The sequence below is a fragment of the Festucalex cinctus genome, chromosome 9 (genome assembly GCF_051991245.1).
Source record: "Festucalex cinctus isolate MCC-2025b chromosome 9, RoL_Fcin_1.0, whole genome shotgun sequence".
Taxonomy (NCBI): domain Eukaryota; kingdom Metazoa; phylum Chordata; class Actinopteri; order Syngnathiformes; family Syngnathidae; genus Festucalex; species Festucalex cinctus.
Window position 1 is genome coordinate 18607927 of NC_135419.1, and position 24676 is coordinate 18632602.

General features: G+C 41.9%; 1 protein-coding gene across 12 annotated transcripts in view; it reads left to right on the forward strand.

Annotated features, from left to right (window-relative positions):
• The first annotated feature begins 5780 nt into the window (after positions 1-5780).
• Positions 5781-24676, forward strand: part of map7d3 (MAP7 domain containing 3) — a 30913-nt gene continuing 12017 nt past the window's right edge. For 2 of the 12 annotated variants that reach the window (XM_077532418.1, XM_077532419.1), the window contains exons 1-8: positions 5784-5979; positions 10631-10729; positions 11010-11090; positions 14447-14610; positions 14719-14830; positions 15319-15402; positions 16666-16770; positions 17744-17836. In XM_077532418.1, coding sequence (XP_077388544.1) covers positions 5934-5979; positions 10631-10729; positions 11010-11090; positions 14447-14610; positions 14719-14830; positions 15319-15402; positions 16666-16770; positions 17744-17836 — 784 coding nt within the window. In that variant the 5' untranslated portion in view covers positions 5784-5933. Of the gene's footprint in view, positions 5980-10630; positions 10730-11009; positions 11091-14446; positions 14611-14718; positions 14831-15318; positions 15403-16665; positions 16771-17743; positions 17837-18424; positions 18524-20864; positions 20991-24676 lie in introns of all 12 variants that reach the window. The other 10 variants (XM_077532410.1, XM_077532411.1, XM_077532416.1 and 7 more) reach the window with 10 other exon arrangements.

Sequence of the window (24676 nt, forward strand, 5' to 3'; positions counted from 1 at the left end):
TAACACCCCCCACCCACACACCTGTCCCCAGAATACTTCCCCTCCCCCTCTCCTAGTCAATTTCTCAGCTGAAGGAAAAAAAAAACGAGAAGGGCAAACATAGATTCAACGTTAATTAAACATTGACCTTTCAAACGTTTTAATTCAACCAAAATACAACGTTGATTCAATGTTATCTTTTAAACACAAACTTCAATGTTAACATAATGCTGTTGAATCAATGTTGATTGACCAATCAATCTTCAACCGTAACCAAAAATCATCCATTTTAACCCTAATTCAACGTTGAATAAACATCTTTTGCTATCTGGGTTGTGACAAAATTGGGGCAGGAAAACATTGGGTGAACTTTTAACCCAAAGTTCAGAAGGGTATTATCTATCAAAAAATGCATTGAACAAGTAGTGCCCAGACAGTGGAGCGAAACTCATTTTCTAGGCACTTTTTGAGGGTTCACCCCACGGCCTATTTAAAATCTACGACAAGTCTACTTTTACTTTTGTCAGGCAAATCACAACTGGACATTTCTGGAAGCAAGAACACAGCTTCAAATATGGCTACAGGATTTATTTTTTTTGGGCGGGGGGGGGGGGGGGGGGCCGAATAGATCAATATTGTTACGATATTTAACATGTATTATAATATTGTGGCATGTTATCACACCTTATAAATGTCACTTGTTGATAACCTGACGGAGCTTTCGTCTTTGACATTTAAACAGTTTACTCCCAAATATCGGTCATTCTTTAAGCGGAGCATTTCAACATTCTCACACAGCTTAAATGAAAGAATTGTCATTCATAGTTGAATCGTAAGTCTTACGTGAAGCCAGAAGACACACTGAGAGGAGCAAGCAAGCAGTCAGGGAAGATAAACTTGTCGCAGAGTTCATTGCAGCAACAAAAAACAAAAACAAAAACAAAAAAGGAAAAATCAGGAACCCCCGAGGCGGTCAAGTGGACATCTGCTACAACACAAATAAGAGAGATAAGAGATAAATGCACATTTGGCATTCAATCTCCTATTTTAAGACATTACTGAGACTTACCATGACGGCCTCGTCCGAGTGGTCAAATATGCCAAACAAGCGCTTCAAAACAATTTTTTTTTTATGTATTAAACTTGTAGATGTTGACGCGAAGGAGTCATGGTTGTTGGTAAGTATCCGTCACCTTGTGCTTAAGAAGTGCCCCCACGCACCCTCTATTATTTCGTTCCTGGAGTTACTCATTAAACTAAGGCAATAAGAATAACCAGCAAGCCGGATAACACTAAGGTCTGTGGACTTGTTCACTCTGGACATCATAAAAGTCTTTGCAAACAGCCAATGTCATATATTATACAATATTGTCAAATAATAACTTGGCAAACAAATCTAATTGGGCCGCCTGTTTCATCTTCTGGCCCAGTCAGTAAGATTGTCTTTTGGGGACTTTTGAAATTTGAATACTGCTTTTTTTCCCCCTGTTCTCTGTCCTTTTCTTTCCTTCTTTTTTCCTCTTTTCCTTTCACTTGAAGGAAAAAAAGAAAAGGAAAAAAAGAAATTTGAACATCTACCCCTGTGGATCAATATGGCTCTATAACGCTACCTACTGGTCAAATAACACATGACAGCATTATTACACTTCTTGTTGCCACTCATGACTTGTCCCAACTGTTCATTATTTTGTTGGTGAGCTATTCATAAAAAAACAAAACAAAACAAAACTGTATGCTCATTTTATAACGAAACAACATATACATTTACATTTAAATACCTACATTGCTAGATATTGATATTAGTCATGCCCTCTGGTCATTGACACAGAAATAGCCCTTATATTTGTTTATTTTTGCTGCAAAATATATCCATCCATCCATTTTCTTAACCGTTTACTCCTCACAAGAGTCATGGGGGTGCTGGAGCCTATCCCAGCCGTCTTCGGGCTGGTTGCAAGCGAATTGCAGTCAAAATATTATTATTATTATTATTATTATTATTATTTTTATTTATTTATTTTTTTTATTTTTTTTTTTTATCTGGGACGTTAGATACTATTTTAAAGTGGAAATTATTTTCCTGACAATAACATGTTTCATATATATATATATATATATATATATATATACATACATACATACATACATACATACATTTTCTTGACCGCTTATTCCTCACAAGGGTCGCGGGGGGTGCTGGAGCCTATCTCAGCTGGCTTTGGGCAGTAGGCGGGGGACACCCTGGACTGGTTGCCAACCAATCGCAGGGCACACGGAGACGAACAACCATCCACACTCACAAGTACACCTAGGGACAATTCGGAGCACCCAATTAACCTGCCATGCATGTCTTTGGAATGTGGGAGGAGACCAGAGTACCTGGAGAAGACCCACGCGGGCACGGGGAGAACATGCAAACTCCACCCAGGAAGACCGGAGTACCTGGAGAAGACCCACGCGGGCACGGGGAGAACATGCAAACTCCACCCAGGAAGGCCGGAGCCTGGACTCGAACTGGAGTCCCCAGAACTGGGAGGCGGACGTATATATATATATATATATATATATATATATATATATATATATATATATATATATATATATATATATATATATATATATATATATATATATATATATACATATACTTACGAAATTAATTGGTTCTGGAAGAAAGTTCTTAAGTAGAAAATTTTGTAAGTAGAGACGCATTTTCCATGTAAATGCCCTAATCCGTTCCAAGCCTCCCAAATTTCAGACATAAATGTTTTATAAAGCATAAAATACATGTTACAATTAGATTATTGCACAATAAATGAGTTGTGCATAATGTAAATAACAAAGAATAGAGTAAAGAATAAAAATGATGGTCATTTACCTTTTTAACTGCTGTCCTCATCGTTTTTTGCCCTCTGGTTCATGTTCTCCTCTCTTTTTTTGTTTTTTTTGTTTTTTTGTTTTTGTTTGTTGCCTGGTGTTTTGTAAAGAACTGATCCATGGATGTTTTTTTTTTATTTTTATTTTTTTGAACAATCCTTCGTTAATGTCCAATGCAAACATCATCTTAGTGAGCAAACGCCCGACTGATGAACACTTTTTCTGGGCGATTCTTTTAAACAAATTCTGAAACTTCATGGAAACTTCCGGTATGGTGAGGCATCTTTTTTTTTCAAAAAAAAAAAAAGCCTTCTCGTCGCAATTAAAAACTTGCTGTGCCTTCATCAATCACCAATTGTTTGAATTTTTGCACAAATTCGCTGGCCGTTAGTTCATACATCGGAACACCTCATGGGCCGCGGGATGAATGATGAGGACGCTGTATAGACACCGATCTAGTACACGCTCATAGATACCTATGGTAGAGGTTCCTCTTAGCCAATGGGATGCCAGAAACATGCACAAACACCGATCTAGTATACCTATGGTAAGAAATAGCCATAGCCGAAAGTATGTTGCGTTCGGTAATGTATTTTTACCTTTCGTATCTAGAAATTTATTTCATAACAAGAGGCAATATTTTCCCGTTGGGGCGTTTCGTAACTCGAAAATTTCGTATGAAGAGACGTTCGTAAGTAGAGGTTCCACTGTATACATATATGTGTGTGTGTGTGTGACATCACTACTCTAAGCATAAGATTCTGATGAATATTACATTTGTGAAATATGAGTTATGAAGCAAAATCCAGCCATTTTTATCCATCTCAGTGGGGCGACCATCTACATGTACCAATCAGAGCTCACCTGTTTTCTGAAGCTGAGCTGTGATTGGTTGTTGCCTGAGCCCTGAGAAACATTGATGTCATCTTCAGTTGACAGCAAGTGGCAAAATGGCCGCCCCCTAAGATGGATAAAAACTGCTGGATTTTGCTGCTTAACTCATATTCCACTAACACAGTATTAACCAGAATACCATATTTATACTAGTGGAGCTGCATAGAACATAATATTGTCAACAACAACAAAAAAAAAGTGGGGGGGGGGTTGACGTCCCCTTTAAGACCTATACCGGTACAAATCTAAACACTTGAGTAATCACTGATACCGATACCACTAATACTTCTGACACATAAAATTTCCCAAAAAGCAACAACGGCCGATAATGTTCAAAATGTTAAAATGACATGAAATTATTGACAGATTAAAAAAATTAAGATAACAAGAAAAAGGCCCAAAATATATGAAAGTGGAATTGGTGGACTCTGACATTCATTTTGTATCTGTTATCTTTTCTTATGCATTTTGGTTGATTTGATCTCATCTGACGTGACATTTCCATGGGTCTTGATTGGCTTACTACTTCAATTTTGTTTTACCTTTGACTCACTCAGTTTGTCTTTGCTTGTTTTTGTGTGTGTGTTACTCAATCAGGACTTCTTGCCCATGGCCTGAGGGAGCATTCCCTGACTCATCCAGTCTGTGACAACTTGGATGCAGCTGAACCATGTGAGTACTGTTATAAGACTCCAGCTGAAGTTGCCCCACGGTGGCCTGCACACGTTCAACTTTACAGTCTAACGTGCAAGTCGTTGGAAGTCGTTGCTGAGGTTCAGGGCGGTGCCGCTCCACCCAGGCCGGGCCCAGCCCGGATGGCGGTTACCAGGATACAAGACGGCGTTCGTACAAGCGAGTGCTTTTCTGACCCACTTTTTGTTGACTTGCGTCAGCAGCTGGGCCACACCATAAATAAAAGGATTGCGTTGGAGTCCTACTCTTCGGCAAAAGCAAGGTCATTGAACTTGAACCCCACATGTGGCTTAACTTCCTGTTTGGCGTGTCAAACAGATGAAAGGCCCCTGTGGCGAAAGCATGTGAGACGGACCAGAACAGAGGCGTTAGTGTTCGTGGTGAGGGAGAGAAAACATAAGTGCAATGAGATAATGTGACCTGCCCTCATTCGGTGAATTCTTCAGCGGACTGGGAGCATTTCTTGTATTCTTAACTTCTGCTGCAGATCCTTCAACCGGGTAAGATTTATACTTCTTTTATCCTCTCAATTGGTACTTTTTAATTCGTCTGAGTATACCGGACCTACTTACTAGTTAATTACAGAATTTGTTAAATGCTTAAAGTTCTATGAATCTTACAGCACATAAATTTGAATACCTTGATGTTGTGCAAAGGAGTAATCAGAAAGGCAGGGGAAAAAAATAAAATAAAATAAAATAATGCAGAAACACCCAGCCCCGCCAGTATGCAAATCCGCGGTTGCCGAACCGCGAGTATGCAGTTGTCGACTGTATACAGTATAGTTGAGTTTATTTTTGTGTACTTTTTACAATGTTGACATTATGCTTACCCTAAGCAATAATTTCATCTACTGTGAATACATGTAGTCTTTATTTGCAATTGAAGGATTACTTGTTTGTGTGAACCAGGTTTTCTTAATATTGCATATTATATCATATCAGCATTCTTCTATTTGAATCTTTTTGTGTGTTAAGAGTTAAGTGTTAAGTTAAGATTGTCTTGTGAGGCCTGTGATTCTCAAAGTGTAGTAGGCCAACATGAGTAGCTCTAAAAATAACGAATTAGTACTTTAAGTGCAAATAAAATGCAAACGTTTCAAGAAAATTAAAATAGAGTTGCATTAAATCTTATGAAGTGCAAAAAAGAACACATTATCTACCATTTTTTCCCCACTGTATTTTAATGTTCGTCATTATGGTGGTACTTTGAAAACTAAATAGGTATTTGAGGAGTTTGAGGATGTATTTTGGGAGTTTGACAACTGCGAACTCGGCTTTTACGACGTTCGTTTCCCCGGAAACGAGATGCGGTGTTGCTCTCGATATAATCGCTGCTCTTTGACGTCCACGTCTCCTTGGCGTCCTGTCCCAGCCTGACGTGACGACTGCTGCCTGCCTGCGCCAGCTCGCCGCCGGTCGGTCGGTCGCGATGTGGTACGCGCTGTAGAAAAAGAAGGAAAAAGCACACTCAGGAGGAAACTTATAGAAATGGCGGAGGCCACAGTGAGTCTCAAAGGTTTGCGGAGCCAAATGGGTAAGGAAATTAACTTGAATTGTTCTGTTGGAATGAGTTGCTTTTTTTCCCTTTTTTTTTTTTTTGGCGGTGATTTGAACGGGCTGCAAACGCGGTCAGCAAACCCCCACTTCCTACACCTAACCCGGGGCTTGTAACGTTAGCTCCCCTCGCCGTCTCAATGGACCGCCAAAAGGGAGATTTTTCCACCTTAACGATAAAAATATCGTAAATATAACGTGACAAGGTTCCATTTTGGGGTCACATCCCTAAAGGGAACTTAACGACTCGGCTTAATAGCACTGGTGGCTAATGCTAAGCTGAAGTTGTAACGTTATCCTCTTCGCCGGACCCGGTTGTCGTTTATTCGGCAACTTTTTACCTGGACCTTTTTATTTAACATGTAACGATTAGTTCTCATTTTAAATAGGACAAAGTAAGTCAAAATTGTGCGACTTCCTGCCGCTTAGCATCGACAAGGTAGCCGCGTTAGCTCATGAAGAAGAGTTCAGAGTTGCTTGTCAAATGCGCGTTTGGACTTCATTTGATTTTATGAAGAAAATGATACCCACCTCTCCCATTTTTTACCTTGAAATAAGTTACTTCAATCTTAATCTCATATGATTGCCAGTTTGCCAATTGCTTTCCTGTGCCCGTTTCTCGTCATGCCCTTTGGTTGCAACAGTATGTTGTTGACATATGGCATGACCCATGTCCCCCCCCTTTTTATATTTGCAGTTACCATAACAATGTCTGACCCGATTTTTGTTCCATAGTGCATCAGTGGCACACATGCAGACAGGCCGCATAGAGAGCTGATGCACTGAAAAGGGTTTGTGTTGCAAAAATGACTGCTCGCTGCATCTGTGGAGTTTCAGTCTGTGCAGGGCCATGAATGCACATTTTGTTTTGACTGGGGTGCAGCTGACAGTTTTTCAGTGTTTTTTTTTGGGGGGGGGGCAAGAGACGGAAGGGGGGCTTCATGCATACCCGGCATGGGCGTAGGCAGGTGTTACTATGGCAACAAGTGGCCACATTTAGTGCTGATGGTCTTCCTGTTTCCCCCCCCCTTCACTTTTCCATCCAGAGATTTCATACCGGAACTGTCAGCTGGCCAGATTTGTGGTTTTATGAAAATACAGTAAACCCGCCGCGGACAGTGAGAAAACGCAAGTTCCGTGTAATTGACATTTTCTAAACTATTATCATATGTTGATAGTTTTAAAGTGTCAGTATATCATAAACAATAATCATCTTCAACTGGTTTAGCACTGAACCACTCGCTAGCGCTGGACAAAAGTACTTTTGTGTTTGTTTATAGTAAATTCTGGTTGATATTCCTCTTCACTGAGCACACAAGTGACATTTAAGACACGTTTCTCCCCCTTCTAATTTGAAGGCGGTCGACCTTCGAGGTGCCACTGCAATGTGAGGAATCTTGCTCATGTGCATGGCCATTTCCACAAGAATGCAGGCAAGGAGAAAAGCTAGCCGGTGGAAATGATGGCTTTGCACTGCTGCAAGGTTATCTGCTCTTGCCAAATTATTAAAAGCATGACAAGTATTTCTTGAAATGGTTGGACTCAACCACCACAGTCGAGAGGCTTCGGTTTCAATGTGATTTGTTCTCTTCGCTTCTTCTCTTCCTCCTTCCTGTGCTTTTATGTAAAGTGCTACATCAGGAAGGTCACACAGAAAATTTGAATAGGAAATGTATGCTTCATGTTTCAAAGTTAGGTACGAGATGTGTATCGTTTCACTTTTGAGCTGTATGTTAAAGTCAGCCTTGTAGAAATTGTTTGACCATTCTCAATGAGAAATAACAGATAAAGGAGTGAGTGAGTGAGAGAGAGAAAGAGAAAGAATGAGGTTCATCTGGAAGACTCCCCGGTGTTGTGTCACCGCGCCAGGACGCACTGCAAATAGCCCAGGCTTACCTTTTGCATGACAAGGTCTGGAGTAATCCCGTCCAAGATCTGGCAATGTGCTTAAAAGTGTGCATGTGCGCGTGGCATCAAGACTGGTCACTGCCGTTAAGCCTGTCGTGGATGCTGCCAGCCAAATGGATCCTTTCCTGTTACGTCGCTTGATCTGGGGAAGCTAATTGTCAAATGAAGTGATGGGAAACGTAAATACTGGAGGGGGCCACAATATTTCATTAGTGCCACTGGGGGCAACATAGGATCACGCAATCCCTAACCTCCAGAAGGACAACAAATATGCTATTTTGAATATGGACAAAATACTAATAAAAGTATCATTTATTTATATTTAAGTATTTTAGCGTAAAAAGCTGTTGGCCGTATGCGCTTCCTTTAGAGTGTGCATTTGAGAGGCTGCTTGTTGATGTTTTGCCAGCAATTTAAAGAAGTAGCGCTAGAATTGGAGTGGCCGTTTTACGCCGGCCGGTCTGCTTCCTCTTTCTCCACTTAATGACAAGCCCCCACAGAGGTCTGCTGCACCGCTGCTTGCCGTAATTCATTGGCAGCCCCAGCCTGGACCGATTTGGTGGACTAGACAAATGAGCTCCGCTTGGAGCCCGCTCACCTCATAAAATGGCCGTAATACGTTTTAGGCAGGATGTGTTGACGCAGTGGCTGCTGTTGATTTGTTGATATGCACAAATCTCCTCAGGGATGTAGCGCTGAGAGGTGTCTGTGATTGGCTCGTCCTTCTTATGAACACACCTGGCTCTCTTGAGGCCCTCTTCTGAAGTCTAATTGCAGCACTTCAATTAGCACATGAATGTACTTTTCGCTCCATGGCAACTGTCTCCGTGCGTATTTGTTGTTTTGATTTATTGTCACGACAGAAGCTGCTCAGGCCAAAACAATAACAATCTTGCCTTGGTGAGGGGCTTCACTTAGACAAAAGTAGTAATTTACTGCCATTGTTCAGCCTTTAGGCTTTTAAAATGCTTAATAATCCTTTTTTCTGTAATTGCAGATACTCGCTCTTAATATCAGGACTCGGTTCCTTATATCTTCCAAATAATGGCAGTTCACGATTAAAAATGGTAGCTAAGGGACATTTTGTGTATTGATAATTTGAATAGGCGGCACAGTGGTGGGGGAGGGGAGCACGTCCGCCTACCAGTACTGAGCACACAAGATCGAGTCCAGGGACCGGCCTTCCTGGGTGGAGTTTGCATGTTCTGCCCGTGTGTGGGTCTTCTCCAGGTACTCCGGTCGCCTCCCACATTTCAAAGACATGCATGGCAGGTTAATTGGGCGCTCCGAATTGTCCCTAGGTGTGCTTGTGAGTGTTGATGGTTGTTCGTCTCTGTGTGCCGTGCGATTGGCTGGCAACCAATTCAGGGTGTACCCAGCCTACTGCCCAAAGCCAACTGGGGATAAGCTCCAGCACCCCCGCGACCCTTGTGAGGAGCAAGCGGTAGGAAAATGGATGGATGGATGGATGAATAATTTTAATAATCGGATAAGAATCAATTTTGCAGTATAAAACACAATGCACATGTGAGGTTAGTTTTTTTTTTTTTTTTTTTTTCCCATTTGAAGTTGCCATCTTCACAATCTACTGTAGTATCTCTAACTTTTGAGTGTGTGTGTGGCTTTAAAAGGTGGGGCCTAGCCATGTGACTACTAACTGTTAGCATCTCTCTTGTAACTACAATGCGGTTAAAAACTTGTTTTCATTGTGGTGAGTGAATGAATAATGAAACATTAAATTTTATGCTTGTCAGCAGATTTGGGAGGAAATCTTCCTATTTCTTCCACTTGCCGTCGACAGAGTTACATCATAGTGCCAGCTTCCAAATGTCCCGGCTCACCTCTTTTCTGCATTTGTCACGTGACATGAGTTACTTAGTTACTATTTAAATTGGGAACCTCTGCCTTGGCAGAAGCTGCCAGTGAAGTTTTGTTCAGTTTACTGACCGTCTCGTAGGCTTTTTCCTCAAAAAATGGAAACATTACTCTCCATTAGTAGCGCACATCAGCAGAACCCGAATGAATGAATGAATGAATGAGTGAGTGACGTTGGAGACAGCCTTATTTTCGTATCACATGACAGAAGATCTAATTTGCCTACTCGTCAGCAATTCAGTAGTGCTGAGCGCGCACCACCAAGAAATGCAGTAAGGGCGAAGCTGATGCAGCTCGATCGTGTGCCGTTTCCTTCCTAGTACGTCTGCGATGCACCACTTTGCCTTGGTGAAGAGGAAAATACTTACAAATATTAGAAACAATTGTTTTATTAGCCTCACTTTGGAGTGTTGGAAGGTGACATGACATTGAATGCCAAGTCAGAGTTTCTCTCTCTGGTGCCAGGATTATGTTGTTAAATTCAAATGCAGCGAATCAGCGCAACCAATTTTGACGCCTCAGGTTGTGGAAGCCTTCGAATGAAGCAGTGGCCCAAAATTTGTGTCATTGATTGTACAGTAGAATTGATGACACTTGACAGACACAAAACTGAGGATGAACGTCGGCCAGTTGTCAATTTTTTCGACGGTGTGTGTGAATTTTGAGGGAGATTTCTTCCTGAAAATTTTGGTTTGATCCTCTCCAAATTGAATTTGAATTTTTAGAGCTTTTGCATTTCCACTGTATATGAGGTGGATCCTTGGAAAAAATGTCTCCTGTGAAAGTGGATTCAAAAAGTAGAGAATCTCTGCTCTAAATGTTGAATTGTGCACTTTTCCCTGGTCCAGCTGCAGCTGCGCAGGCCCAAGCTGAGGAGCGGCGCAGCCAGGCCGTGAGTCCAGCACCCCCAGCAAACGCAGCAGCCAAACCCCAGGGCTGTCGGCCAGGTAATCCACTTCACATCCCGACGCGTCCTTATCTCCTTGCATAGTCTGAACAGTTTGCCACCAAACAAGCCACTTGCCGCCCCCTGCTCTGCACGGCTTACTCCAAGGAGGCCCTGAGTCATCACCTTACTACTTGGCAAGCTCATTAATGATAGCCCCCCACGAGCATCCACATCTTGGTGCAACGCTAATACTAATACAGTATATGTGAGTTTAAGCTGCGGTTTCCATCTGTGTACATTTATTTTTTTTCTTTGACCGGGCTGACACACGTTTACAGTCCTCGACGGCGCCACACTTCGAGTAGACGATCGACTGCGAGTAGCAAAAGAGAGACGAGAGGAGGCAGACAGGCAACAAGGTAAGATGACAATCAGCCAATTCTGCTTTGTTTTTACTAAAAACTAATATTGTTCACGTAGTCTGGTCAAAAGCAGCTTTTATTTACTACTCAAACAAAGTTAAGCCCGCTGCACACCAAGCAACATAGCAGAACACAACTGAAGGGGTGTATTCGCCATACACAAATCAATTGAGCAACGTATATCTACCAATGTGCTGCAATGAAAAATCTGTGAGCCTGTATTTGATTGGAGAAGCTCCCTATACAGTAGGGTTGGGTGGTATTAAGATTTTGACTAGTGCTGTCAAACGATTAAAATTTTTAATCTGATTAATCACACTTTTTAATTTGGATTAATCACAATTAATCAGCTAAATTACTTGGGTATTCGCGTAATATAAAATAAATACAAAATACCGTAATATTTTGACATTAACGCATTTTATTATTTCAGTCATTTGCAAACATTGATTAAATGCATGTACACAATTGCATGCATGTGCGTATTGCTCAAAACAACAGCATCATATCAGTTGGGTGCAATTCAGCAATTATATTGCAAAGAACGTGCTGAATGCTGACGTAAATTTAGTAAGAGTATCATATCAACTGGGTGCAATTTAGCAATTATTAATTAATTAAATGCAAATTACTTTTGTTTTATCTAAAGTCCCGTCTGGGTGTTTTTGTTGTTTTTTGTTTTTTTTAAAGCGAAACTTATCATTGAGCACACCAACTGGGGTCACCCCGCTCATTTTGAAACAACAGGTGTAGGAAATGCCGTGCATTGACCTAATCACTGACCTGCGCAGCCTTCAATGTGACCATCCGCGGCTACGTTCAAGGCTCAAGTGCGGTAAAAACGAAATAGTGCGATTAATCTGCGTTAATATGTGATTAATGCGACAATTTTCTGTGATTAATTAATCTATTAAGGCTTTAACTTTGACAGCCCTAATTTTGACACAGTTTCACCGTCTCCTCATTATACCGGGGTATACGGTAATATCGTCACATTTTTCCTCTTTAGTTTTCTGGGCGTTACGTTTTGTGATTTGAGTGCTCCATGGGTGCAACGGCAATGATTTTTTTTTACTCCGTTTTCTAAGCTTTACTTTACCACACAAACAACACAAAACCCCAAAATATATATATTGGTGACAGTCACTGTTATTAAAGGCTGAACTGTGGGGTCCGGGACACATGACGTGTGAAAGCCCAACCTGTCGTGGCAACGAACAAACAGTGAGGAAACAAAACAAAACAGGTCGTTCTACCCGTTAAGTTATTATACATGCCTACCTGTGGTGTTGTTTATTTTCTGATCTGTCGCTGAATCTGTCCAGATGGTCATCGCCTCCCTGAATGACGGGTTCGCGATAATAGACAGCGCTTTCTCCTCCGGCTCGCTCCTTCACATAGGTCCGCCAGGGCCCCGCGCGTCGGCATCACGCAATTACCGTCTTCGTGCACTGTTTGTATATTGCCGCGTCGACATCGACTGGCTCGTTTTTTTTAATCGGGCCTGAAGCCAAAATACTGCCAAATTGCAGAAGTGGCGCCTTTTTTTTTATTTTTTATTTTTTTTTTAAATTTTATTTATTTATTTATTTATTTTTTTGCAACCGATGTAGTTGCTTCGCGAGCTGCTCGGCTCCATCTTGTCTTTAGTTGTTCCGGTTTATGGGCTGTCACATGACTAATTATTGCTATTAGTTTTTAAAATAGTTATAAGTAAATAGTTTGTATTAAATTGAAAACAAGTACACATTTACATTTTCTCTCAAAAAATATATTTATATAATTTTATTATTATTTTTTTAAATGGCGGTATTTAAAGTGACACCGTTTCTATTTTTAGACACCGCGGGATACCATCCATCCATCCATTTTCTTGACCGCTTATTCATCACAAGGGTCGCGGGGGCTGCTGGCGCCTATCTCAGCTGGCTCTGGGCAGTAGGCGGGGGACACCCTGGACTGGTTGCCAACCAATCGCAGGGCACACAGAGACGAACAACCATCCACACTCACAATCACACCTAGGGACAATTCGGAGCGCCCAATTAACCTGCCATGCATGTCTTTGGAATGTGGGAGGAGACCGGAGTACCCGGAGAAGACCCACGCGGGAACATGCAAACTCCACCCAGGAAGGTACGAGCCTGGACTCGAACCGGAGACCTCAGAACTGGGAAGCGGACGTGCTAACCACTCGACTACCGTGCCGCCGCCGCGGGATACCTTATTACCATATTACCGCCCAACCCTACTATACAGTATATCTAAGCTGGGGACTTCCGTTATTCGGTGAATGCTTTATGACGTGACTCTTTGCAAAAATACACATAATGAGAGCGAACATCTGTACTCACGCTGACCTGTGCACCCAAATCAAACACCATGCTCTGCCGACAACACACACTTCCTGATTCCCCCGCCCCCTTTCTAACAAATGCATTTTGTGTTGATATTGATTGCATGTCTATCGCGATCCATATTGATGAATTATCACCCAGCCCTAATGCACGATTGCCAAGTGAAGAAGCAGATTACCACAAAATTGTTCGATCTGTGTCAGATGTTGGGTTCACTGAAATGTCAACCAAAAGTCAAATATTAACTTTTGGCTAGTGTGCGTCTCTAATTGTAAATCCACAAACGTTTGACGAAGATCCGGCCAAAATGTCAGCCTGAGAAAGAAATTAATCGTGAACTCAAAGCCCATTATCAATGCCATCTCCGTCACACATCAACTCATGATGGTGATGCACATTCCCATTGACGAAAAATGAATGGTTCATTTGCACACTGAATTAATTCATTTTAATGCTCATTCACATATTAGAAGCGAGTGTGGTTTTAGTGTTTTGCTCAAGGGTACTTCGAAACCCGGGGGTTGAACCGTTAATCTTAGAGCCCTGGTTACCTAATCAGACAAGCCGCGGGCATTGGTCGACCTAACCCAGTTTTCCTCATGACAAGCTCCATTTGTTGTTTGACAGAACACGTTTCCACTCCTCAAACATCCAGTTGCGGCTTTGGTGATGTAATGCTTGCATCCTGCTGCTTTGACCATGGAAGTCAGATCCTGAACCTCCTGACACACAAGAGTTTATGCTGATTTTCATAGCAGAGAAGGCTTGGAACCCCTTGGCCACTTTTGCATACTTCTCCATAATGTCCACAGTCACGCTCCAGCTTTACATGCTGGAGTTGCTCTGGTTGCTGAAAGCTGTTGATCATAGAATATCAAGAATGTAACAAACTGTGGAACTGCATTTATTTGCCCATATTGTGTCTATTAAACAAACAATACCTTTTTTAAACTGAAATTTTAGAATGTACTATTCTTGATCTGTTTTTGTCATCAGCTTTGCGTGAGTCTCAGATCATGGAACGCGAGCGCAAGGCCAAGATGCAAGTGGAGCGTCAGCAGGAGGAACGTCACAAGAAAGCCGCGGAGCAGCGAAGGAAAGAGGAGCAGAAGCGTCTGGCCGTGGAGGAGAAGAGGAAGCAGAAACAGGAGGAGGAGAAGGTAGTTAACAACGGAGGCCTGTGTGCCAGCAAGTTTGCTCTTGTGAATTGAGATTATCTCTTCATTCGGTTGCTTTTTTATTATTATTATTTTATAAATGTGTGTCAGGAGCATTACGAGGCAGTGATGAGACGAACGTTAGAGCGAAGCCAGCGGGCCGACCAGAGACAGAAGCGATGGTCCTGGGGAGGATTGTCAACAGACTCAGATGGGCGAATAGGTAATGGACGTTTTGTTTATTTTGGGGCCATTAAAACATTGTTTACTACAGTTACGGCGCATCTTAACCTGTTGTTGCTCTTTCTTTGTAAGCACTTCAGATCTGAATGACTAAGCTCCCACTAAGTGGGTGCTAAAGTGCGTGTTCACTTGCTCTTATTGATTGTGTGCTGTTAGCAACGGGTATAAAACTAGTGGAGACTCCATTTAGAAGAGGGTTTTTACACTTTAAGGGGAAGTCAACCCAAATGTGTTGTATGCAGTCCCACTCGTCTCAATATGGTATTCTGATTACTGTAATGTGTTCATGGAATATGAATGAAGCAGCAAAATCCAGCAGTTTTTATGCATCTTAGGGGCCGGTTATTTTGCCTAACTTCCGTGTTCATATGGTGCCCATATTGTGTCTTGAGACACTGAAAGAAAGGCTTGGAAGTGATGCCTCGCGTGTACAATCACTGCTCCGCTGAGAGGTATCTTTCCCCACAGGAGACTCGGATGCCAGCGCCTCATCTCCAGTAACTATAGTAGTTTCTCCTCCCTCGCCAGAAAAGCCACCAAGGACCCGACAAGGTTTTGTTTGCAAATTTGCCCGCCGGTTTAAAATCCGCAGCATGGGCACATGTTGGTGCTATGGACATTTGGGTTATACTGTACCTTGTCTTCCTCACGCTTACTTTCTTTTGCAGCCTAACACTGACGGTTAAATAGATGAAGCCTCAGTGTTGCTTTAGGTCTTGGACTCACTCACACTTTTGGGCAGGGCCAGGTCATCGGGCCTATTTTGCATGGAAGCCCAATGAAATGCGAGGCTGAACTAATAATGTCACATTGGGTGCAGATCATGCCATGTTGTGGCTCCTCAGTCTGCTCTACTAACTTCACCGCATGATATAAACACCCAATGTTATGGTCCTTGAGAGAAAAGAAAAAAAGTCTTAAGCATGAAAGGGCAACACATTCCTTTGCCTAATGTGTCACTAGTGCATTTGAAAAACTCAATTAGGTCATAAAGAGAGACAATCTAATGAGAAGTCTGCCTTGGGCGATAAGGTAAACAAAACACTGTTTTTGTAATGGCAGATGTTTTTCGATATAAATCCATACTGGATCTCGTTAGCTAGCTTAGGTGCTTCTAATGTTGTGTCCAGTGGTGTTTAGGGATGTAACGATAACGGCAATATCGCGATATCGTGATATTAAAACTGCCACAATATCGTTGTCCTCATATTCACAATATTTAAATGCAACACATCTGTTAAAAAAGTCATGTTGATTTCTGTTTGTGCAGTTCTAGCACCCTCTGGTGGCTAGTTTTTTAGTGCAATTTAGTTTTTATTCGGGATGTTTTGGCCCTTCTATGTTTAAAATCTACACTAATTGTCAGATGAAGGGGAACGTAATATGCCTGTGAAGCAAGTCAATATGTGGAGGAACACAATGTGTGCGTGCATTAACAACATAACATAATAATAATAATAATAATAATAAAACAATAACATAACGATGTTATAGACAAAAGCACAATATTGTGCTTTTTTTTTTTTTAGTATGACCTCATGTTTTTTACAATATTGTGACCTTTTTTAAATATTGCCAACCTCCCCCACAATATCATGATAATTATCGTATCGTGAGCTTCATATCGTGATATCGTATCGTGACATTTGGATATTGTTACATCCCTAGTGGTGTTATATGAAACTAGTGTTGTAAAATATCTCATATTAGCACCTTTGCACCCTTTAGAGCCTTCCACTGTGTGCACCTCCCTTTTGAGCTAGCTGTAGTGTAATCCCTCCCTTGTTTGTCCTTCCTCCCCTCCCGGACTTGTAGACAAGCGCTCCACATTCACCGTCAACCTCAAACAGCCGTCAGAGGCTAGCATCAGCAAACGCCTATCCTCGTCCTCCGCCACCCTCGTCAAATCTCCTGACAAAAGTAAGTCTCCTATTACTACTTCCTCCTCCTCCCTTCCTTTTCCACACCCCCTGCTTCCCCCACCCTTGTATCTAACCTCCTTTCAAATAGTACATTGTTATATGCTAGCTTAGGTTTTAGAATGGTGTCAAACTCGAGGCGTGCAGGGCACCAATCTAGCCCTCCATGGGCTACCACAATTTGTCTTTACTTAGGAAAGGGCAAAAAGCAACTCCCACTTACCTATTCTGTAAACAAACACTGTGCTGCTCATCTTCTGGCAAGCAGATGCCATGACTAGCCATCTTGGAGTTTTCAGAAGCAGCTATAACAGTAACATGTTATTAGGATTTTTATAGCATAATAATTCAGATTTCAAGATGTTACTGTTGTTCACGTGTGCAGTGTTTATTTACCAAAACAGAAGACAAAAGAAAAGCTGCTGATATTGCATTTTAAATGCCATGAAAGACCCTGTAAAATGTTAGAGGGCCTCATTGTCTGTCATGAGTATGGCCACGTCTTGGCGGACACAAATAAGTCTGACATGACAGATGTCGCGATGTGGAACAGCCCCACGACAGCCCGGTTGTCGTGTTCCAGCCACCGGAGGCTTGAAGTGGATATGTTTTTGTGGCTCCAACATGTAGTTGTGTAAAGGCACAAGAAAGATGCGAGACGAAGTCGTATCCTTTTCTTTCCCCAGATTGTAAAAAGTATATTTAGGCTTCTTGTTAATGTCCTGAAATCCATCTGGTGATCAAAACTGGAACAAACCCATCGGCCCAGAAGCCTAGCATGACCTCTGACCCCAGGTATAGCCTTATCCCAGCCTTTGCACACAACCTTACGCTGACAGACCGTAGAGCTTCTTGACAATGAGATAATTGTTTAACTTGATTACTTGACTTTTCCTTGATGTCCATACATGCGATTGGACTTAGGTAACATGGGGTGGAAGTCACCACTGAGTGTTGTCGTCATTTTCTCTTAGGTTTAAAATCCAGGAGTTCATCTTGTAACCGTTTGCCTCGGAAAGACAGTGCTGCTAAGGAGGAAGGCAAAAAGCTGCAGGCAGAGCCGACAGGTGCATAGACGCCGCTCCGTGCAACACTACATTTCTCCACTTGTCACTGTTACATGCAAGTCACATTATCACCAGGCTTGAACAATTTCCGACAGATTTGATCCATTGGATTTTTTTTTCCCTGCAGCAGGAGATAAAAAAATAAATCTGTCTATCGTGTTTAATAGTGTAACATAAAACATGTCATTGATTAGAAATATAGTACTAATTACAGAAGAATTCAGTGTGATAAAGACTTCTTAAGGATAGAGTCATTAAATACATTGAGATTATTTTTTAGTGGCAGCTTTGAAAGGCCAACCTGTCTTGTTTTCCCTAGTGTCTGTCCTAGAACCACTTACAATAGTGCCTATGTGTGCTTTCACTCACGTCTCACTTTTGATGAAGATCACCAGTTCGGCATCAGCTGCCGTGACGCTTGCTGACTCACACACACACTCACACACACACACACACACCCACACACACACACACACACACAGATCAAAACTGCACATGACCCGTTTCGGAACTCTCCGCGGGGATGTTCTTGTTGACCCTCTGCCTGTCTCTCGTCGGACGTGACCCTGCGCTCACGTCCGTCCGTAGGTGTGTCCATGAAGAAGAGGAGTGCGTCCCTCACACGCGTAAGTGTGGGCAGAGCACAGACTCCTGCCAAGGCTGCTAAGGGGACAGCAGACAATCAAGGTGGCTAGCATGGAACAATCAGTCGATCACTTTTTCATGCTTCCATCTGGCTGTTTTTGTTTTTGTTTTGTTTATTATTATTATTATTATTATTATTGGGGGGAGCGACAGGCATGATGGTCTGACGTTAACAGCTTGCTTGTTCTGAATCTATAAGAAGCTTTGTGGGAATGTATCTTTATTTTTCTTGGTCAAGCATCATAGAAATATCTGATGCTTTTATCTGCCCTACTTTATTTTTGTCTTAATGTAATCTCACTTCCTTTCCCCCCAAAAACTCACACAACTCTGAATAACATCTTTGGAAAGTTGCCATATTCTCAATTTGATTTGTTTTTAACATTGTATGCTTGCCCTTTTAATTACATCTGTTTTTGCTGCGCACACTGGAAACTAATTGTCAGCCCTCGTCGTTTTCGCCATTGTCAGGTCCAGCAATGGTCTTGTTGTATGTTCCCACTAACGCCTTTTTTTTTTTGTCACAAAGTGTAGATTGTGCTCTCCCTTCCTACAGATGACGTCTTCCTAGCTGGATTTAAGATGCTTTGCTTGTGCACCAGTGCCAGTGTGCCGTCTGTGTATTAATCACGAAAGCTTTTGTTTGTCCTTTAGACTCTGCAGCTCCCAGTGAAGGAAACGTGATCTGAAAGATAAATGTCTTGCTTTTTTTTTTTTTTTTTTTTTTTTTGTGCTTTTTTTTGGGGAGGGGGGGGGGGGGGTATTTTATATCTGTTACTTAGTAGGATTGGACAAAAATATGTTTTGGGTTAGGGATGAGCATCATAATCATTAATCAAGGGGATAATGTTGAGCATGTATAATTGAACACATTAATCCAGGTGCATACAGAATGTACAATTTAGTACTTTAACTAAAACAGGATTGCTCAACCTTGACGACGATCTGTGCTCTACTGAGTGCCGCTCAAGTCCTTACCACCCGTTCTTTTAGCCTCTTAATACCTTGGTGCATAGTAGCAGCCTGCTAGCTCTTAAAATGTCAAAAGCATCTGTCAGTCGCAGATGTCTGTAAGAAACTCCTCAGAGAAGTGTGAATCGGCCACTTGAGCAGAGAGTACATTTAGGCTATAAACTTTAAACTCTTGAAACTAACTCTGGTGTGATTTCTACATTTGTAGCACAGTTAGTGACAAAGACCATTTCTTGTCAGTTTTAGATGCAAGAAGTCATTGTTTCTGCTGGGAATTCACCATTTCAAGAAGTTAATATCCAGTGCCGTTTAAGTTAACTCATTCACTGCCTCCCGTTTCCAAGCAGAATTTCTAGCAACTTTACAGCTTTTGGCTGATCTTTCAAAACCCACAAAATACTGTATTGTAAATAATGTATGTCTTCCTCGTTCCTTTCTTCAGTAATAAGAAGTAGAACATGAGAGGGTTTTTTTTTTTTGGGGGGGGGGGGGGGGGGTCTAAAGCGTATTTTTGGTGAAAACAAGCTTTCTACTACCTACTGCGTTTACTCCATACATATACATACTCATCTTGAGGTGAGGCACCTGAACTTCAGTCAGTCCCAATGTGATGGTGTTTCTCATAATTGACATGACAAGCTGAGATTCACCGCCATCTTAATCATTTACCCAAAAGCTGTGTCGATCTCAAATCCAAAGTGATACAAACACTTGCATCTACAGGGATGGTTTACAAATTTAAATAAATCACACATAGGCCAGGCGAGACTTGCACACCTACCTGTTGAAAAATATACTTGACAAATATATACGTCAGTGGCATTAAACAATTGGATTCCAGTTATCAAATTGAAACTTCTATAGCAGTGAATTAGTTAACTTTATGGACACCTTAGAAATGTTTTAACAGTTGAGGGTGAAGGACTTAGGGTCAATGGTAATCTGCAGTCTTAGACACTTCTTGTTTTTCTTGCCCTAATATTCTTTTGCAGTCCACTAATGGTTCAATGTTTTCTCTGTCCGATCAGCACACCTCCCACTGCCTTAAGGAACCATTGATTTGACCACATTGTCGACTGATCCAACTTAGACAATCAGTGGTCTGTCTCAGTACTCTTTCACGGCATCACTGCCTTGTTCTTTTATGAAATGACTTCATTGACTACCAGTAGAAGTGAAAAGCTCTGTGAGACTATTGAGACATAACCTTTTGGTGCATGTTGTTGATTCTCTCCTGATGGTTAAATCACATGGTGACTTATCTAACTGACAATCCCCCACCCCCACTTTACCCCATTTTTGTCATTTTCCTGCTATCTTTGACACCCCCCCCCCCCCCCCCCACCCATCCTTGTCCTTTTTTGTTGTCTTCTTTTTTGGGTTTCACTTTTCGGTGGTGCTCGCCACGTAGTTCGCAAGCAAGCGACTTGCACTGTGGATGGAGGGGTCATTAGTCGCCTGCTCACTCCCACCCAGGCCTCACTAGCTAGGAGCAAGAGCGCTGCCGCCCTTTCCCCCGAAGGAACGGATGCTGCAGGTAACCCCCGCTTCTCAAATAGAGGAAGGTTCTCATTTATTCCCCTTTCCCACCACTGTAAGTTACAGTACCTTGAGAGGGTCTTAAGTTTGCAGGCTCTGAAGCAACCAATGCTTGTACGCAATTCGGAGCATGCTGGAGTTGAATATTTGCTGATGGCAACCAGTGTTGTCACAGATTACTTTAAAAAGTAATGTGATTACTGATTACTCCTCAAAAAGTAATCTCGTTACTTTACTGATGACTTTATAGTCAAAGTAACTAAGTTACTCAAAAAGTAACATCAGTTACTGTATTTTCCGCACTATAAGGCGCACCTAAAAGCCTTAAATTTTTTCAAAAGCTGACCATGCGCCTTATAATCCAGTGCGCCTTATATATGGATCAATATTGAGCCGCAACAGGCCTCTCTGTCAAGACGCTATTCGGTGACCCTGCGCGATCGGTGACGCGCATGCACAGAAGGTCCCGCCATCTTGGATCGTTAGCTAATACTAATACTTTACCTCAGAGGAAATAATAAAACAGCTGTTTATTAATTTTGGGAGTGAATGGAGTTGTCAGAAAGCTGGTTTGTATATTAATAAAGTTTGACTGACCTATCTGTTTTGTTGACATTCCCTTTAGCGCAGCACCATCTAATGGATGCATAACGTAACCCTAGCCTCTACTGTAGCGCTTTATATATGGAAAAAGTTTTAAAATATGTCATTCATTGAAGGTGCGCCTTATAATGCGGTGCGCCTTATACATGGAAAAAGTTTTCAAATATGTCATTCGTTGAAGGTGCGCCTTATAATGTGGTGCACCTTATAATGCGGAAAATACGGTACTCTTTAGTACCAATTTCCCTCCTTAGCTACCTTAACATAAAAATGACAACCGGTTACATAAATAAAACTTACAAAAATGCATTAACTTGAAACATGAACATGTTTCTTTGTTTCTGTTTCTCTGGTTTTACAATACATAAATTGTTGTAGTATAACACATTACACCTGCAGGCTGGTTACAAACTGTAACTATAACATTTACGTCTAGGCTGGTTGCAACTGTAACATTTTCTATTTTCTCAAATACCAGAGCTGAACTACAGTCATGCAGATAGGCTTTATTATTATTATTATCATTATTATTATTAATTTATTTATTTTTATTTTTTGACGTAACCAGCAAACCTCCATTTTGCCGTTAATGTCTTTGATTGGTCAATCAGAAGAGCGACAAAATGCCATGATTGCTTATAGACTTTACTCGCGGGTTTGAATAACCCAAATGTGCATGTTTACTCCGCTGCTCGAGAGCGACGCGCACGCCATCTCGTTCGTTAGCTTCGTGGCCAGTTAGCATCACAAACTCAAGCCAACTAGATGGTGAGTTACCGGTCAGGGTCTTTTTCCATGTCTTTGCGTATGTCTGCGCATCCTCTCAACTTTAACGGCAACAGTTTCCTGCACAATTTGCAAACGACTGTACGTTTTTGCATCCTATCTGACAGTCTTCTTATCAAACAACCTCCACACGATGAAGGTAGCGCACTTTGGCGACAGAACTGGCTGTAGCTCACAGCCTCACACTCTCCGACTCCGACATTGTTTTCATGAAGGAAATATAGAACTGCCAGTGTTATAGCTGTCTCCCTACCGGTCTGTCGTGTCGCCTTTGCTTGGAGCTGTATCGCTTTGTGCTGTGATGTTTCCTTAAATTGGATGTGGACTTTTTAACGAGCGCAAAGTTTCCAAAGCACTGAGAAGGTTTTGTAATCTTTACTGGACACAAATGCGAAATAATGGCTGTATTTCCAATGAGCAAATGCTTCCGTTTGTGGCGGTCCAGCTGCTTCTTCGACTTCCACTGCTAGCTCTGCGGCTCAGTGCTCACACATGTTGGTAAACGTGACCCGTTGCGTCTTTCAGCTGAGAAAACGTGACATGCGATGTGACGTCACTCCCAAGCGCAAGAGAAACATTTTCTCCTCGCAATTATCTTCGAAATAGACAACAACATTTTGCATTCTACATACATTATGAGATAATAAAAAAATAGTAACGTAGAGCCACTTAGGAAAGTAACTTTAATCAGATTACTGGTTTGGAAAAATGAACGCGTTAGATTGCTCGTTATTGAACGAAAGTAATCAGATTACAGTAACACGTTACTTAGTAACGCGTTAGTGACAACACTGATGGCAACACAGTTTGAAATTAATCATTTCAGCAGATATTTATGTGAAAAACTTGCATAGGTCCATTTGTATAAAATATACATGGAAAAAAGGTAAGTACGGTGAAATAGCGTGCCTTCTTGTACCATGGCCAGAAATGGTGGTGGCATGATGCTGTGCTTCTGCTCTCGGGTTTTGTATATTTTTCTGTCTCCACACTGTTATTTTCAAGACCTATTAACTGATTTTAATAGTGTTGAAAATAACCTTGAGAATAAAGTTATTAACTCTTGAACACTCAGGGGCCTATTCACTAAAGGTTTGCGTCGCCTTTGCACCGCGCTAACCGGCAAAAATGGAGCATTTAGGGAGCACCTAATTCACTAAACACGCGCAGATGGGGAAATCCGTCACTAAGTGCTCTGCCGAACAGATTGCGTCACGGTGCGCCGGTGTTATTTGCGCGTATGTAAATGAGGTAATTTGCATACATTTGACGCAAAACATGCCCACCCCAATGCAAATGAGACTCATTGATATGCAGCGTCTAATTCACTAACGCCAGCGCAAATAGCAACATCTCGTTTGCGCGACGCAAATAACGTTTTTGGAAAGCATGTATTAACCTGGCGCACCTCGATCTCCGGCAGTGCATGCCATTTGCCGCACAACATGCGCGGCTGATCACGCAGAGAGGAGAGAAAGAGAGAGAGAAAAAGAGAGCGAGGGGGAAATATTTCCGTGTTAGTTTGAAACACTTTGCGTTACCCGGGCTGATCGGCAATAGCGGGGAGGCATTTTATGATCATTTTTACGTGCCAGATGCATACTGTACGGCCAGGCCAACCTATGAAAATATATTTTTGAAACACGATCGCACCAATAATTTGTACTTTATGAATGAATGACGCCGTTGTCGTCCTCTCTGCTCTGTGCAGCTTAACGACGCTAAACGCTTACTCTCGGTCCAACCTCGCTTTCTGATAATGTCATCTTTCTCGCACCTGTTACTATCACAACTATGTTCTTGGGGCAAATCCATTGCCATGTGTGGTAAATCAGGTTCAAATTTGCTCCAAGCTGTCAGTTTTGTGGGCGTATTTGCGCCGGTATATGATTAGAGCAATATTCTTAGTGAATAGGTTGGTAACTGGGTGCAGACTGCGGGTGCTGTTGTGGTGCAATATTTCGTGCTATTACTGGACGCAGCGCATTCTTAGTGAATATTCCCCTCAGTTGTCTGGGAGGCATTGTAAAACTAATTTTGCTTCACTCTACGGGGGCTGTGAAGCATTATGTTGCCGCACAAGGGAAAGTCATGATGTTTTATAGACAAAAATGGAAGAAAAATAGATTGCTGTAATGCTTTGGTGCAGAAGAAACTCGTCGACCACGAAGAAAAAATGTGTGCACTGCGTCCATTTCCACATTTTAGACTGCTTGGTTAGCTCATTGTTTTATTGATTACATAACGCATGGCTCAACGACCTTTGAAAACGACTTAGTGGGGGGTGGGGGTCGT